Below are 18,584 nucleotides of genomic sequence, written 5' to 3' on the forward strand. Positions count from 1 at the left end.
CCACATACCATTTATCATCCCAGCACCAGAGTTGAACTCCTGATCTCCAAATATACATGTCCTCTGACCAGTCATGTGAGGTGTCATTTTATAATCTCACCTTACTCATTCCTAAAGGTTTGAGAAGATAAGAGACTGTGAAAATTTGCTCAAGTGAAATATAGCTATATCACCTTGGCAGTAAAACTAGCTTTCACAATGTGTGTCAACCAAATGCCTTTGATTTTGAATTTGAAGGTAGGTTTATAAGACAAAGATCCATTGTTTGTTGAAGGATTATACTTATAAAAAACAGGAAACAGGAAACCCTGCATCTGTAAAGTAAAGCAGTTAGAGGGATATCAATGTCACAGTGAAGCTTGATAAAGAAAGGATTTAGACCATTGCTTAAATACTTAATATAAGCCACTATGCTTTAGAAAGATGACGATTTGGGGGGAACCATTGACAGGATGTCTGAATTGATAGCATAGGTTGAGTCTTAACAGATACAGACTCTTGGGCACGAGGAAGTTAATTTCTTAAATCCATGGAGCTTTGGTTGAGATAATCCTTGAACTTTGATTTTTAGCAGAATCTGCTCACTGTATCCTGTATCCCCCCCCCCCCCCCGGTTTTTATTCGTTCCCTGCTCCAAAGGCTTTTGTGGCAGAACATTTAATGATGTAGAATTGATTACAAAAATATATGCAAAATTCATAAGGTTAATGGTAGGGTAAAAGTTTTAGTACTCCTATCATTTTCTTTATTTGTTGTTGTGCGCTTGGATCTCAGCGTGAAATCCATATCAGTGAAAGATGAATTAAAACTCTTCCAGTGGTACAGTACGCTCATTAGAATAATCTCCAAATTATTTCCTCAGTACCTGTGCATATGAAATTTGATTTATTTTTAGACTCTGGTTTTAGACAGTAACCAACATACTGTGTGATGGCAGAGCAGTGGGTATGGAAAGCGGTTTTCAAATCTCATCTTAATTTAGTTCAGCCATTGATGCTTTGTCAGTCGAGTCTTCATAAGATCGTTTTTATGATCAAACAAAAGAAATTAAAGCACCATTTCTCATACCATATCATATTAAAATTAATCAAAAATATAATACATTTAAAGGCTTGTCATCAGATTCATTTCATTTTTTAAACCTATGCCCATTCCCCACAAAACTTCTCAAGGAAATGTATAATTATAATAAAATGTCCTTGTTTTCTGTATGTTTTGGCAGGTCATGAGGGAATGGGAGGAAGCAGAACACCAAGCAAAGAATTTACCGAAGGCTGATAAAAAGGCTGTCATCCAGGTAAAGGATCATTAGGATTTTAACATAAAACAAAATCTGTGGGCACTTTTTAGAGCATTTTGAGAATTCTGAAGTGTTATTACTGGCTGCTTCCACACATATTTTGTTGTGTCTTGCTTTCTAAACTGGATTTTTTTAAAATTTAAATGATGACATGCAAATGTCCACTTTCCAGGTTTCCCCTCACTTTCTTGTGATATTCCCTAACTCGTTTTGGTGCAGACTGTGTGACTGGGAAAGATTGTGTGAACAGGAAACTGGATTTTGAAACCTCTACACCCACATTAACACCATTTTTTTCTAAATATCTTCTTTTGCTCACCATTCCCTCTTGTCACCGATGGGCTTTTTGGATCTTTGTAATTGCTGTATTGCTACAACATCATAACAGTAACAAGATATAGCTTCTCCCTTTTGGTTACGGTTTCTCCGTTTTGGTTACAGTTGGGGGGGAAGGGTGCAGGAAGGGAAAGGACAGAGAATGCCCCAGTGTGAATGCTGTGCTGTAGTGGCATCGGCAGAGGCAGTAAGTCTACAACAAGGAATCATCACCACTTGAAAGTAGCTGTTATTACTTTACATGTTGGCTGCATTCTGTTCATGAGCAAACCAGGCAGCGGGAGTTTATTTGGTTCTCCCTCTTGCCTCATGAACTATGCTGAGACCATGCAAACGTCAATATATCGTGCTTTGATTCTTGCCCACAAATGAGATGTGTAGACAAAAACAAACATCACAGTTTGTTAATGGACCCAGTTTAGACATCATACAAAATGGCAGTTAGCTCTTCATTCTCAGCAGAGCATGCAAGTGGGAGAAAGCAGACAAGCCAAATGGACTGTCTGTTTAGTACTTAAGTTAAATGGATGTTATACAGTATAATAGCACAAGCATGCTAGTCACTTCATGTGTATCTCAATATTTAATAGTTAAAAGTCTTGGTAGTTCTTTATGCTAATGTTTTTACTGGGCCTTTATTCACAACTGTCAGGGTTGTAGAGGAAGATATACAATAAAAATGTCAGAGGTCTGATCTCAATCCCCCCCTCCCCCAAGATTACAAATATTTTCACAAGGATGATTGTTCTTAATAATAGTGTGCTCCTATAGAACTGCATTGTAAGGATCCTTATGGCTACTTCAATATTTTCTGCTGAAGTTGAACTTTTTTTGTCAAATGTGCCTTTTTGTCTTATAAACAAAACTAGGAGCAAAGCCCATTGTAGAAGGAATATAATGAGCCCTAGGAAGACGTGACAGAGCCCCCCCAGTCCCCCCTTTCTCCCCCCCTCCCCAGAGCCTGGAATCGAGGGGCGATGAACGTTCCTGCCACTGACTTCACGCCCGGCCATGTCTGGTAGCCTCCGGGCCACCTCCACCACCCTCCACCCCAGCTGCATGCTGGCCCCCATTTGGTCGCAGCCCGAGCAGGTACCTGCAGCAGGCTCGGCCAATGATGTCTGCTGCAGCGCCAACAGGATCGGGCTCGGCCTGATGAGCGCCTGCCCGCTCCGAGCACATTGAGGGCGAGACACTGGGCAGTGCTTTGGTGGGCGGGATGGTGGCAACGCAGCCAGCAATGCAGCCAGTGGGTAGAGACGCCATTTGAGTGACACACCAGCGAGCCAACTGATTTGGGAGCGTGTGGAAGAGTCCACGACCAAAACAGCATTATATATAAGGAAAGATATGATTCTAGAGTTCCATGCATCTGATTCATTCTAGCATCACTGTAATGGTTGCTGAATTTGGAAGATAGTTTCTGGATAAGAAATTTCCCCAGCATTAATGTGTGTTTAGTCACATTTAAGTCCTTTTTAAAAAAAGTCAGGTCTTGCTCTAGTAACTCCATTTTGTGTGCATGGACACATAGGGTTGAATCCTATGACTCTGTTTCACTAGGCCTTTCTTCAACACAGAAAGACTTCCCCAACAGAGATAGACTGACCCTAACCACTGGCTATCTATACTGTACCACAACTGGTGTCAAATATTAACCATGGGTATAGAAGACCTAGCCCAGCTCTGGAAGTACAGATACATTCCTGTTCGATATCTGGGTTGAAGTTATAAGATTAACTGACTACAAACAGAAAAAGTTCAACAACTCTTCTGATTCTTTGACGCCTTAATTGCCAGGAGGGAGAAGGATTGGTTAGATTTTAAAAAATGGAAATAAATATTGTAACAGAAATACTGTAAGAATTGAACACTTTTTCTAAAATTTTAAGTACAAGATACTCTTATGGACTTCCTTTCGTTTCCTTGGTCAGACACATTCTAGTCATTTTATGGTGACAAAAATCTGAGAATGAAGTTAAAACTAATTCCCTTCAGTAGGTCTTCATTGACACCTATGACACAATCTTAGTGGTCAACAAGGAGGTAAGTTTCTGACATGACTTGAAAAAGGGCCATAGGAAAAGTTGGCAGTGTACAGTTTAAAACAAAAAAGCAAACAAAAGCCCAAACAAACAGTATGACAAAAACACTCCCAATTAAGTCTGTGCAAGTGAAAGTCATCTTAAATATAGTTCATTTTGTGTTGACAGCTAGTTTACGGTGTCTGCTAATTTAATTTTCATTTGCTTGCTTATATATACATATTTTCCTTTTGTAACAGCATTTCCAAGAGAAAGTGGAATCTCTGGAGCAACAAGCTGCAAATGAGAGACAGCAGCTAGTGGAGACACACATGGCACGAGTTGAAGCAATGCTCAATGACCGTCGGCGTGTTGCTCTAGAAAACTATGTCACAGCCCTGCAGTCTGTTCCTCCCAGGGTAAGCAGAATCTGAAGTGCATACCTGGTATGTTGCCTAGGATTCAGTGTATGCCATAAAATAACTTCCTTCCTTTGTTTGTATGTTTTTGTTTTTGTCTGGCTAATTTCAGTTTCTTTGAGATGTGGCTGTGATATCTCTTGACTAGGGGTGTGCATCCAGCATAAACCAAGCTGAAAAAAATACCCAAAGCCAAATACAGATCAGATCAGCTACTGGCATAGCTGAGCCCGAATAAAGCTTATTCCCCCCCCAGCTTTTATTCAGGTATATTCAGCTATACCAAACGGCTGGTGGGCTCCTCTTGCAGCTTGGTTTAAACCAAGATGCAAGAGGAGCCATCCCAGGATTGGCTGAGGTGGCACAGAGCTCTCAGCTACTGCCGGTCCAGCTGTACTTGTCTTACTGCAAGAGAGGATCAGCTGGGGTGGGGGGAGCTGAGAGCTCCACACTTCCTTGGCTGGGGCTTTTTTAAAAAAATTGGTATTTCTTCTTGGGTCTATTGGTATTGGGATCCGGTTTTTTTCAGAATTACCAAAAATTTGAGTCCAATAGAACTGAACTGAAAATCACCTCTTTTTTTTCTTTTTTCTTTTTGCACACCCCCTACTTATGACTCAGTTCTGTTTTTGGTATGTTGCTTTCTAGAATCTACATACAGGTTTTAGAGAATTGTACCCAGGAATGACAGGTTGCGTATCTATAGGCAGATATGGCAAAAAAAAGTGAATTGGGCAGTTCTCACTCACAATAACATCAAGCAGCAGAGAAAAATGTAGATGATAAATCTGGGTACGTTTCATGTTTGGACAATCACTACACAGTCTCAGAAGACATGCAGTACCGGCAAAAATAAGAAGGTATATGAGGAGAATACATTGTGTCAACAAAATCTGAATACCAGTTTCAATGTTAGATGAATGTGTGGCAGACTACATCAAACATTAGACAACAATTTTTACTTTTGAAGAAAAACTGTCTGCCTTTCTGAAAGCAGTTGGGAACAGTGGAGTATACAGTATTTGTCGACTTCTCAAAGCTAGTAGCTAATTATAGGGTACAACTTTGAATAAATCATTTTACTCAGCATTATAGCATCTCTCAGTTGCAGTTTATAATGTCAGTGACAGTCTTATGAATTCAAAAACAAAGAAAAAATGCTGGGAGGATCATATTATTTATTTATTATTTGCATTTATATCCCACCCATCCCGCGAATGGGCTCAGGGTGGATAACATCATTTGTAATAAATACAATCAAAATTTAAAATATAAAAAACAATGCAATACAAATCATTAAAATTGGTAGTTACAACTTAAAAGCAAAAATTCAGCTGGCTATAATGGGTTTTGGCCTGTTGATATAGATTATCAGTGGCCAGTTATCAGTGGGTAGATGACAGCAACCTCAGGGAGGCCATGTATGGGTGCCCACTGCCTCAGCCAAAGGCCTGGCAGAATAGTTACCCTGACTTGGAGAAGCCTAAACCCAAGTTATACAAAAGTGCATGTGTCATTCCTACAAGAAGAGAGAATCTGGTTGGGTAGCCATGTTGGTCTGAAGCAGCAGAACAAAGTTTTATTCAAGGTGTGAGCTTCATCAGACACAATGAAATGAAAACCATCAGACCACATAGAGATAGAAGGTAAGCAGCCAGTTAGCATAATTAAGATGTTTAACAGATTCAAGGAATATCAAGCATAGTTTATATGGTACCGTTTGTTTGGGTTCAGCTCTGGGGGAGAAAAACATAGTTAAGGCAATATTTATTTATTTATTGTCAGATTTATACCCCGCCTTCCCCGCAAAGCAGGCTCAGGGCGGCTTCCATAACATAAATACATGATAAAAACATACATAATACAAATTAAAACATAACAGTTAAAAATAATACATTACAAAGTGCTGGCGGCAGTTAAAATTCAATCAGAAGGAATGCTTTCAGATGGATTTCAAGCTTCAAGCATAAAAGTGCTTAGATGTTATTCTGCTCGTCACTCTTATGGCAGCTGCTCAGTGATGACTTTGCGGGCCTTGCACTGTGGCGGCAGCCCCTAATTATATGCCTGGTGGAAGTGCTCCATCTTACAGGCCCTGCACAATTGCGAAAGGTCCCGCAGGGCCCTGATCTCCTCCGGGAGCTCATTCCACCAGGTAGGGGCCTCCACTGAAAAGGCCCCGGCCCTAGTAGCAGCTAGCTTGGCCTCCCTCAGGCCAGGGAGGGTCAACTGATTTTGAGACCCAGACCGTAGTGCTCTCTGGGGTATATACGGGGAAAGGTGGTCCCGTAGGTATGTTGGACCCCGGCCATATAGGGTTTTAAAGGTAAGAACCAACACCTTGAAGTGGACTCGGTATGCTATTGGCAGCCAGTGCAGTGTCCTCAGCACAGGTGGGATGTGCTCCCATCTAGGGAGACCCATCAACAGCCTGGCCGCGGCATTCTGCACTAGCTGTAGCTTCTGGATCTGCGACAAAGGCAGCCCCATGTAGAGAGCGTTACAGTAGTCTAGTCTCGAGGTGACCATTGTGTCAAATATGCCTTATTGGGGACTGATGTAGAATGCTGAGAGTATTTAATTGAGACCTAACTACATCTTGTTGTTTACCACAAATAACTTGAAAATTGGTCTTGTGCATCTGTATCTCTGAAAAAACATCATTCTACAGTGGTTCTACTATAAACTGCCTCATTTTGGAACAAGAGCTACAGCTGGTTGGGATGCAGTAAAAATGAAATAGTGGTCTAACCAACAATTTGTGCAGTCTAACAACTGTACTGGCTATGTCACAAGATACAAACTGCCAGTGTTGCAGGCAAATCCCAGCAGCACAAATATTAATCGGAAGAAAAAGGTTTTGTGATGTAAAAAAGAAGAAAATCATAAGTTTAGATGTTGTATTGCATTTTCAAAAGAAATACAAACTTTCAGTCTACATATAAAAGAATATACAGAGCTGCATAAATGTTAGCACATTCTGGGGGGGGGAACGTATTACTGTTAATTTTAGAATGTAGTCTGGAGAGAATATTCTGTGAAGGTAGCTGAATTTTGCAGTTTATCAGCCTATGCCATCTACAGTTAATTACATGGATGGATGGATGTATTCTTCACACTTCCACTTCCTCTGTAAGTGAACCATGAAATTGTTGCCCTTCCCATAATTAAATAAACCTGGTAGCTAATCAAAGGTTCTTATTTTCTCGATTGCATAATGTAGCATTCTTATTATAATGAGATGGTTTTGAAATGTGGAGGAGTTTGAGGTGATACTGGCTAGTAATTTGTCAATTGGTGTTCAATAATTTAGGGTAGCCTTCAGCATTTATGAGTAAATAATTAACAACATTTATACAATAAAATTGAAATTGCAAATATCAGTTTGTCTTCTGATAGATAACTAAAGATAGGTGAAAATATTATTTTGTCATCCCCCCCCCCCCTTTTTGACATCTTGGAAAATTATTTTCTGAAGCTCAGACAGCCCCTGCTGGTGTTTATGAGTAATGATTTCTTTTGTATAGTTTGCTCCCACACACACACACACACAAGTGATATATCTTGAACAGGAGAAACATTTAGTGCTTGTAAACCCCATATTCATTGTTAAAATCCAAAATTTGTTCCATAGCTATACTTATTTAATCATTGCTTAAAGGAGCTGTAGTCATCAGTTCCAAAGACTAAGAGATGCAAAATGACATCATATTTAAAATGTTTCTTTCTGCCCAGTGTTTTAATAATAGGTTGATTACGTAACTGTTGCTTGGGAAGAAAGGCAAAGCAACTGATGGGTTGCTGTTAAGTCAAATATGTTTTGTTGCATGGGGCAGCAAGCCTGCTGAATGCAGAAGATCTACTTTGTATATTAATCTTGGATGCACCCCTGTTGCAGAAGTATGTAATTAGACTGAGCATTGTCCTGTGCTAATCTGAAGAGGATCTGAATGTTTTTAAGATCTAGAAACATTTGCATCAAAAGTAATATTTCTGGGCTTCCGGTCGATAGCGGCACGCAAGCAGTCTCACCTCCCGGACCTCCCGGGGGTGAAGCTGCGCTCCAGCCGAAGGAGGGGGTGTGCAGGCTCACTACTCCCCCAGGGACCTGGCTGAAGGGACCCTGGCCATGGAGCTTTTGAGAGGTTGCCTCTTCGACGGCGTAATGCCAGAGAATTGAGGCACCTCTCCGCTCTGACAATTCTTCGTGCTGAGAGACCGAATGGACTAAGTGACGCTGACTGGGGCAAGCGTAGGAGATCGAGCGTTAGAAATGGAGTGAAAATGAGTTCCATGGACCGATTATGAACGTGAGTCGTTTAAGCACTGATTAAAAAGAAAAGACGCTCCCCACCCCACGGAACAGAAGATAAGGCGAGCAGGGGAGGGACGCCTCCCAAGCACATAGACTTTAGAGCGATTGGGGGGGAGCGGAAGTATAAACGGTTAAAACTGCTAAGGAGTACTTACCAAGGCGAGTGTGAGCATTGAAGCACACATTCAGAGACTTTCAAAAAGTTTGCGAAAGTAAACAAAGCGAAAAAGATGGCGGGGAAGAGGACGGAGAAAGAGAAGCATCTGAAAGCGAAAGTAACTGAAAGCCCAAAACCGGAAGGAGCCAACAAGCCAGCAAAGACTTTGGCAGACTCCATGCGCCACCTGCTGGACCAAATGAATAATCTTAAAGAGCAGATGACATCAATGACCCAGTGTATCACCACTCAACAAAATCAGATAAGCGAGACTCTGAAAATGATGAATCAAACAAATGAGAAGGTGAAAGAAGTGGACGCCACTACCCAAAAGGTGAAGAAGAAAGTACAAAAACTGGAAAAGAAGCAAGTCTCTACAGAAGAGCAGTTGCTACAATTACAAATGGGAAAGGCTAATATGATCCTTCGCTTTCAGGACATATCAGAGACTAAGGGAGAGAATCTGAAGGAAATTATGAGTGAAATACTGGCCCCAGTGACAGAGATGAAGGCGGAATTTTTGTTAAGCGAAATGGATGTGGCCTACAGGTCATATTCAGGATACATAAAGAAAAATAATCTGCCTGGGGAAATTGTCGTAAGATTCTCAAAGAGGCATGTAAGGGATGCAATCCTGAAAGCTGTATCTGGAGAACCCCTGAGAGCGGGGGAGAGTGTTATCAGAGTACTGAAGGATATTCCATTTGAAATAAGACAGCGGAGAAAGAAATACAAAGACCTTGTTCTTTTTCTTTAAACAAATTCAATTGGATATAGATGGTTAATTCCAGAAGGCATCACCTTCAAAATCAAGGATAAAAAAGAAAAGATTGACTCTGTTCTGAAAGCAAGAGAATTTCTAAGAGTCCAGCTGGGAGGGCCAGAGAAGGAAGAAAAAGAAGGGGACAGCAAGTCCAGTGGCGAGCTGGACTCGGGTTCTTCCGGAGAGGACTCTCTGTCAGAGAAAAGGGCAGCAGCTCTTAAAAGTCCTTATAAGTTGCGGAAGAGACTGGACAAGACGAAGTGAAGGCTGAAGGACTCTGAATTGTGCCTTTGAAAAATTTTGAATTGAGATGCTTTGGGGTATTTCCTTATATCAGTTAAATTTAAGATGTGGGAAAAGTTAGCAGAATATGTGACTCAGTTTGTAATGAGATTAATATGATTAAGACTAGATGTGTATTCAAGATGATTAGAAGATCTCCTCTCTTGGGCTTTTAGTCAGTAGTGGGTATCTTTTCTTTATCCCCTAAATGTAGTCCCCTCCCTTATTTCTGTTATAGCTTGTAGTTTTAATAAAAATGCAATAAAAAATTCCCCATTGGGGAGCCAAAAAAAAAAGGTGATATTTCTGTGTCTGAGCTTGGAGTGCTTCTGCATCCTGCCTGAAGTAAGTGTTGAGAAAACTCTGTTCTGAAGAGCTGATCCAGTAACATTGGTCTGCCAAAAGTTACCACACTGTTTGGCATCTGTCTGCTTTCTGGTTAGACACCTCAAGAGTCTAGTCTGATAGACTGCTACAACCATTCCAAATTCATCTTCTCTTTTTTATCTGCATTTGAACAAGAACAGAGCAAGAATCCAGTAGCACCTTAAAGTATAACAAAATATGTGGCAGAGTATGAGCTTTCACGAGTCACTTCTCACTTCTTCAGATACGTCTAGCTGTAATGTGTTTCCAGCTCAAAAAAGGATAGTATAGCATTGTAAAAAGTGCAGAAAAGGGCAACTAGAATGATAAAAGGGGTGGAACACTTTCCCTATGAAGAAAGGTTAAAACGCTTGGGGCTCTTTAGCTTGAAGAAATGATGGCTGAGGGGTGACATGGTCGAGGTTTATAAGATTATGCATGGGATAGAGCAGGTAGAGAAAGAAGTACTTTTCTCCTTTTCTCACAATACAAGAACTTGTGGGCATTCAATGAAATTGCTGAGCAGTCAGGTTAGAACAGATAAAAGGAAGTGCTTCTTCACACAAAGAGTGATTAACACACGGAATTCACTGCCACAGGAGGTGGTGGCGGCTTCAAGCATGGACAGCTTCAAGAGGGAATTAGATAAACATGGAGCAGAGGTCCATCAGTGGCTATTAGCCACAAGGTATAGATAAAAACTTTCAGTTTGGGGCAAGTGAAGCACTGTATTCATGATGCTTGGGTGGGCGGCAATAGTGGGAGGGCTTCTAATGTCCTGACCCCACTGCTGCACTTCCTGATGGTACCTGGTATTTTTGGCCACTGTTTGACAGAGTGTTGGACTGGATGGGCCATTGGCCTGATCCAACATTGGCTTCTCTTATGTTCTTATGAAAGAGAAAGAGGAAATAGTGGTGTGGGGGGGTGAGATGCCTCCTGCAAGTCATTCCAGATTCCCACTTGTTGTAATATATTTGTTCAACATCTCTTCAGTCATTTGGAGTTGTAGTATTTTAGGCACCCCATTCTTCCTACTTGCAATGGTTTATACCATTCTCATACTTAACTGGGAGTGTTTTTCACTGCATCAGTGCTTGAATATCTCAAATTTTGAGGACTTGGGGCTCAAGCAGTTTACTAATATGAAATGTAATATTAAGGAGTTGGCTGATGGCTATATGGTACAAGGCTCTCTACAGATCTGTATACAGTATGCCTATATTATAAATATATAAACTAAGCTTATGACCTAGTTAGCTATTTGTAGCATTCAATTATATGTATTTGGTGGACGATAGTGGGTTAAAGAACCACTGGGTTACTACAGTCCCAAGCATATCAGGGTTAAGTCTTAGTAGAAATGGATAGAGAGTGGCAGAGATTCTTAGCAGGAGCCTTCAATTGCCATTCCACAGTCAGGGGTGGAGCAGCACCAAGTTCCTCCTCTCAGGACATTAAAGAGCTCTTGTCACAGGAGGAAAGAATAACAGCATTTATTCAGTAGTTGGAACTAATATGTTGGAGACGGGAGTGAAATAGTTAAGACTGAATTTTTAAAATATTACAAGGCTCGTCCAAAGATTTCATGTTAGAAAAGCAGGATATAAATATAGTGCAGCTGTATGATCCAAAAGGGCAAGGCAGTTATTTACAAGAGTGACACTTCTATGGAGGAACTTGGACATATGAAAATTCTAGAGGACTTGAATAGCTCCAATTTTAGTCAATGTAGGTCATGTCATAGACATATACACTCTCTCTCTCTCATTTGCTTCCATAGAATAATGTTCCTAACAGGAAATTGCCCATGTAAAACAAAGCTAATTAACTGAAGTACTTTTCATGTTCACTGTGACACAGCATTAACTGAAAAGTTGCTTTTCTCAAAAACATCTAGATCTATTTTTCTGTTTTTGCTGAAGCATTGAGGCCCAGGGCTTTCTCTGTTGTATCATTTAATGCAACAAAATTGTAGTAGGCCAGATCCATATACTACATGGCTTGTCAGATTGTCAGGGTGATTTTCTCCATTCCAGCACAAACATTTGTACTGGTGCAGAGCAAATTGCTTCAACCATGTAGTGTTATGTCACAAAAATGGCACACTATATGATAAAAGCTGCAGCATGAAGTATTTTCTAGAAGCCTCCTTACAGGAGCTGTATTACATAAACCACTAATCATCAATCCATACTTCAAACCTAGTATCACTAATTCCACTAACTGAATCACTAATTCCATACTTCAAATTTAGTATAGCTTTTTTCACTAACTTAGAAAATGGGGAGAATGATGTAAGCCACTGTGAGTCCCCATTGAGGAGAAAGATGGAGTATAAATGAAGTAAATAAACAGACACATGAAGCCTTGTATAATCAGACCACTGAACAGTGTAGAACCCTTGGGCAAAGTCCTTTTTCAGTCTTGCCACCTTTTAACTGTAGACACAGGTGACTGAACTGGTGGGAACTGCATGGGAAAGAGCAGGTAGAGAAAGGTACTTTTCTCCCTTTCTCACAATACAAGAACTCGTGGGCACTCCATGAAATTGCTGAGCGGTCGGGTTAGAACGGATAAAAGGAAGTACTTCTTCCCCCAAAGAGTGATTAACACATGGAATTCACTGCCACAGGAAGTGGTGACGGCTACAAGCATGGACGGCTTCAAAAGGGAATTAGATAAGCATATGGAGCAGAGGTCCATCAGTGGCTATTAGCCACAAGGTATAGATAGGGACTCTGGGTCAAGTGATGCTCTGTCATCTTGGTGCTTGGGGGGAGGGGTCAACAGTGGGAGGGCTTCTAATGTCCTGGCCCCACTGCTGGACCTCCTCATGGCACCTGGTATTTCTGGCCACTGTGTGATACAGAGTGTTGGACTGGATGGGCCTTTGGCCTGATCCAACATTGGTGTCTCTTATGTTCTTATGAACCTGGTACTTTCTGCATCTGCTACTGATCCCACGATTCCTTCCCCTAAAGAACCATATGACATTTCTGTAGACTGACCAACCATTGTTTAGTTTGTTCTCTTTGGCAGCAGTTCTCCAGTGTCTCATGGCCAAAGATTCCTTGTCCCTGCTACCAAGGAGATGCAAAGGATTGAATCTGAGACTTGCTATAAGTAAAGCATGTACTCTACCACTGAGCCCAGTCCTTGAGCTAGCAATATCTTTCTGGTTTGTAATCCATTTTAAGCTTGTTTTCCTCCTCTAAAAAAAGAAAAGTATGCTGAAAAAATCCACGTAAATCTCCACTTTCCTTGAACCATTTTTAAAACAGCTTTCACAGATACCACTGTGCTGATGCTTTGAAGAACTCTGAATTCCTACTAGGAAAAATCCTAGTTCTTAATGCTCAAAGCTGAAAGTAGGATCTGGAGGTACCTCTGTAACAATGACAGTATATAACATTGTGCTGTGAACTCTCTGAGTTATACATGTAGTGTATTTTTTCTGCCTCTCCACAGCCTCGGCATGTGTTTAACATGCTGAAGAAATATGTGCGTGCTGAGCAAAAAGACAGGCAGCACACGATCAAACACTTTGAGCATGTCCGGATGGTGGATCCAAAGAAAGCTGCCCAAATCAGATCTCAGGTAACATACTTATCAAACAAATGAGCCTTCATTTTTAATATTGGATGAATGCTAATTACTGCAATTAGTAAATCTGTGTTACTATTCAGGTAGAAAAGTTTTTTTTCAAAATAATTTTTAAATGATGCTTGAGTTCTATAACACTGAAAGCATAAAGGAGAAGGCTAAAAATAAAACTTTCTAAGTCTAGTGTTTTCATATAAAGATCAGTTAAACGTAGTTCTGTTCCCCTGTTCAGTGCTACTGTAATTGCTTTCTTCTCTTAAAGCTACAGTAGCAGCTTCTCTTCTCCTTTTATTTTGTGCTAAGAGAAAAGAAGGCACATATCTTTGTTCTGGATGTGATGGCACCAGCACCATTTCCGATCTGCCTCTCCTCCTCCTCCTCCTTCACACATACACCCTTGCTGTGAATAATAAAGGAGCGTGCAACTGGCTTTTTGCCACAGCTGCAAACTGCAAAACATAGAGGTAACCAGTTTTTCCATGCAGGGCAAGTTTTTGGTTTGCTTTGGGGAAACAATGGAGGGAAAGTTTCCCCAGCAGAGATTTGCAGACTTGCTCTGAAATTTTTGCACAACTGCCATTTTATGACTGGTAGCTCCCAAGGCTCTTGAAAAATGTAAGTGGTTCACAGAAAAAAATGAAGTTGAGTATATATCACCTACTGTTGATGTCTGCTAACTCTTTAATACTCCATCACTTTCAGTTAACGTGGCATAATGGTTTTTCTGTTATAATTACTATTATATATTTAGTTCAAATGTTGTGCATTGATTACATTATACCGTGCTCTAGACGAAATTTGTTTATATATACATAGTCCAGTTGTTGATGAATTGGAACAGGTTTCTCAGATATCCTATATTTTATAAGATATTCCCTTTGAGGGGTATTTTTAGAAAGAAAAATATAGCCAGTAATGCAGTGTAGGTAATTTCAGAGGGTAGCCATGTTGGTCTGCGGCATAGTTCCCTCTAAGCTGCGCTAGGGGGTGCTGATGCTCAAAATGTTAACAGGCAGTGCAGGGGTTTCTGCTTCAGCCCACAAGGCATTTTTTCTCTCCATTGGAAACAATGGAGGATGAGGGCACCTCCTTCTGGGGCCCATAGAATTGAACCTCCTGGTCCAGTCTTTTTGAAACATGTGGGAGGGGCTGAGGAGAAGCACCAGCAGCTATGCCGCAAATTTGGTGCCTCTACCTAAAAAAAAAAACAGTCCCCCAGAGCCCCAGATACACACAGATCGATTCTCCATTATAGCATATGAAGCCCATTGACTATAATGGTCCCCATAGGCTACAATGGATCCAGATATATTTTTTTTGGCACACCCTTATTATTCTTTTCAGGATGATTTGTAACCTTCCTTGAATCACAGGGAAAAGTGGGATATAAATATTTGAATAAATAAGTGAGCAGGTTGATAACATTTAAGCTATTTCCTCTGTGTTAGGTTAGGCAGGATTCTGACAGTGATTGTTCTGCCTCTATTATACTTGACCTGTAATGCTGGTTGTCACGTTTCACTAAAGAACCCAAAGTAGTAACCCCACCCCCCCCAGTGCTGGCATGTTTTCTAAGGCTCAGCACAGGGCAGCGGTCTAGACCAGGTCTACCAATATAGTGGACTGGGGTGGGTAGACCTATTCTCCGGAGGCCAGGTCTACCAATATAGTGGAAAGGGGTGGGTGAAATTTGACTTGATTCTCTTTTCTCTTATAATGTTTAAATTATTCTTAAAATATAGTATAAATATAATTTAAAATAATTTATTCTGAGATTTTTACAAGGTTATGGAAGTAATCTAAAAAAATAATTTGTGCAATAGTCAAATGTAGACTCGTGCACAACTTTAATGCTACTAGGTTTTTCACTCACAAGGTAGAATTTCTGCTCACAACACTATGGAGCTTAGGGGGAACATTGTGGTAGAACAGCTAGATTAAAGTCCAGAAGCACTCTGGAGGCCAACAAGATATTTGGGTATAAGCTATCAAGCGTCAATGCTGTCTTCATGAGATAGAGTTACATCTTAATACTGTTTCTGGAGCCCCGTCATGAGTAATTACACATAGCGAAATAAGGGGAGCAAGGAGTCCTGCCTCGCTGTAAGTAATTCAGTTGTCTCTTAATAGACTGAGCAGGGATATTATTTCATAATCATATTAATTATTTTTCTTTTGAGAACATTATGGCTTACAATTTCTGTTAGGTCCTTCTTTGGATCTCACCAGAAAGGGCCTGTCTTTCCCTTCATGGAACAAATGTACCGATCTTTAGGAGTAAGAGAACCTTGAAAAGTGTTAGCATTTTAAAAAATATATTAGTAGCATAATACTAGCATTTAGGGGCACCCAAAGTAGCTGATGTGCAATAGATTCCAGGGAGACTGAAGGCAATACTATGTTAATCATCATGTCTTCTGTGCAGTCCCACATGGGACTGCGCAGGCCAGCCCCAGAGAACAGACTTTCAAGCTTCCACAAGATTCAGTGTCTTTGGAGTGCTCCCCCTCCCCTCTGTTTCTAGCTGATAGCTGGGTACTTTCCTACCAAAACAGTCACGTGACAGAGGAGGGGATAGTGCTCCTCTCTCAGTCCTCTCTTTGCCACCATACAGAGAGGATGTTCCTTAAGCTTTGTCTCAGCATTTTTGTCAGATCTCTTCTCAGTTGATCTCTGAGGCAAAAATGGCATTATTTGGTGTAGTGGTTAAGTGTGTGGACCCTAATCTGGGAGAACCAGGTTTGATTCCCTACTCCTCCACTTGCAGCTGCTGGATAACCTTGGGCAAGCCATAGTTCTGTCAGAGCTATTCTTGAAAGAACAGTTTCTGTCAGAGCTCCCTCAGGTGGTACCTGAAAGGGTGTCTGTTGTGAGGAGGGGAAGGGAAAGGAGTTTGTAAGCTGCTCTGAGTCTCCAAGTGAAGGGCAGGGTATAAATCCCCACAAAGTCTCTGTCTAACACTGCTCAGGAACAGAAACAAGATACATTTGAAGTTGACTGATGTCGCAAAGAGGTCCATCTTGAGATGGCCCCAGTCTTTGAATGTTGAGTGTAAATAATGAACGTGATAATGCTCATGATCTTCCGTTGCCTCTCTGCTCAGCACATCTGCTGTCATATTGTCTTGACTGGCTACATGAATGGTAAAAAACCCTTGGCCCTGGAGGAGTTAGAAATTCTGCACTTGTCTGTTGATAATCTTATGCTTCATGCTGACATTACTTGTTTAATGTGAGTTAATCCTCCTTGACAGAGATGGTACAATGAATAACATTGAAGATGCCTGCCACAAAACCTTATCCTTTCAATGCATAGATGACAGAACTGAATTGCTTTGTGACTTTTTAATGGATTCACAGCTGCAGATCAATAAGGTTGACAGGGGGTGCAAATTTTCTTGCTCTAAAATGCATTTAAAGTTGTATCCTTCATCACATTTTCTTTCATGCATTAGAGATCATCACTGCAAACTGATTTTTCATCTCTTTAGGTTATGACACACCTACGTGTGATATATGAGCGCATGAACCAGTCTCTTTCTCTCCTCTACAAAGTGCCAGCAGTTGCTGAAGAGATCCAAGATGATGTTGGTAAGTTGCTATACTTTGCACTAGAAGTGTAGCTGCCAGGGGTTTGTGTGTGTGTTAATTTTCATCTCCGGAAAGAGTGAATGAATTAAAACATATTTGGCTTGTTGATGCTAAATAAGATGTTGATAGAAAGTAACTTTTATATTAAAATAATGTGCTGGAAGAGGAAGAAGAGTTTAATAAAATGTATACAAGAAATACTACAATATTTTATTGGAAAATCTTTCCCAATTTAGGCAGAGATGAGAGTGCTAATGTGAATTTGTTTTTCCTTTTCTTTTTTCTTTTTGTTTTTCTCCCTTTAAAAAATGTTCTTCGGTTCATACTTTTCTGTTCTCTTTATGCAACTAGTGGAGAAGGGGGGAGTTGGCTGTATTTTATGTTATGTATTTAAAACTGACAAACAAGAAGGGAATTCTCATTTAGTAAGGGTGCTACTTTTAGAAATTCTGAGTAAATGAAAGAGCAGGGTATATCTTGACTTAAGCCTCTTCTCACAAACCAACAGTCTAAAGTACAGTGAGCCAATTTTCTCTGAAGTTGGGAAATTTAACTTGAATTATAAGAAGTTCTCTTTGTAGTCTTCAGAATTTTCAACAGGGTTTTTACATGGTGAGATTGTTCTCACTTGGCAATTTCCTGTCCTGCTCTCCCACTGCAGTTGTTGTCTGCTTTCTCAGAATGTTTGTCCTACTGACAGGTGGGTGATGATAACTGCTGGAATAACGGGATTCCAGATGCTTCAGATTAGGGCTGTAATCCTGTTTTTCAAAGTGAAGCTGTGTATGATTATTAAAGACAGTTATTCCACCATCGTAAAAAAATGTAGCACCTTACAAATTGTTTTATGAATGAAAATGAGCTATTTCCTTGTCAGTACAGCCTTCTAGAACTTTCTTGAGCATTCCATGTGTACTGTAATGTTTATTAATGGTTAGTGCTGGAAATCTTTAAGTTGAGTAAAAACAGTTATTTTACGCTATTTATAATTCATTTCTCAAATTTTCTTTCACTCTTTCAGTGTTCAGTTACAGTAATTAAAAAGCAATGTTTTGTGTGGGGTTTCAGGTTCTCTTAAGCATGGTAAATGGTGGTGGTGATCTTTAAAAATAGTAGCTGAACCATGGGAAATCTTGGGGTGGGCAAAGCTGAATGGGTGAGCATGGCACTGGGAGCAGGGGCAGTTTGCTCATTTCAGTTTATCAAATGAATTGCAAACAACTTGTTTCTTTGTTTTCGTTGATAACACTTATTCTTTGGTTTCTTCCCACTTTGTTTCACTGCTTTGCTGCCTACATAATGAAATGTTGCACACATGTCTTGACTAACTATAGGCACACGATGTGCAGCATCTACTCCAGTTTAGAAAATGACGTGAGGGGACTTTCAAGGGGCATCCCATTTTCCTCTCCCACACTTTCCTCTT

General features: G+C 40.5%; 1 protein-coding gene across 4 annotated transcripts in view; it reads left to right on the forward strand.

The window, feature by feature from the left end:
* Window positions 1-18,584, forward strand: part of APP (amyloid beta precursor protein) — a 242,168-nt gene that overhangs the window by 194,297 nt on the left and 29,287 nt on the right. For all 4 annotated transcript variants that reach the window (XM_015424206.1, XM_015424208.1, XM_015424207.1 and 1 more), the window contains 4 exons: window positions 1,223-1,297; window positions 3,921-4,079; window positions 13,434-13,562; window positions 17,059-17,158. In XM_015424206.1, the coding sequence (XP_015279692.1) occupies window positions 1,223-1,297; window positions 3,921-4,079; window positions 13,434-13,562; window positions 17,059-17,158 (463 nt within the window). The remainder of the gene's footprint in view (window positions 1-1,222; window positions 1,298-3,920; window positions 4,080-13,433; window positions 13,563-17,058; window positions 17,159-18,584) is intronic.

Source organism: Gekko japonicus, unplaced genomic scaffold (genome assembly GCF_001447785.1).
Source record: "Gekko japonicus isolate JY-2015 unplaced genomic scaffold, Gekko_japonicus_V1.1 scaffold1418, whole genome shotgun sequence".
NCBI classification, from domain to species: Eukaryota; Metazoa; Chordata; class Lepidosauria; order Squamata; family Gekkonidae; genus Gekko; species Gekko japonicus.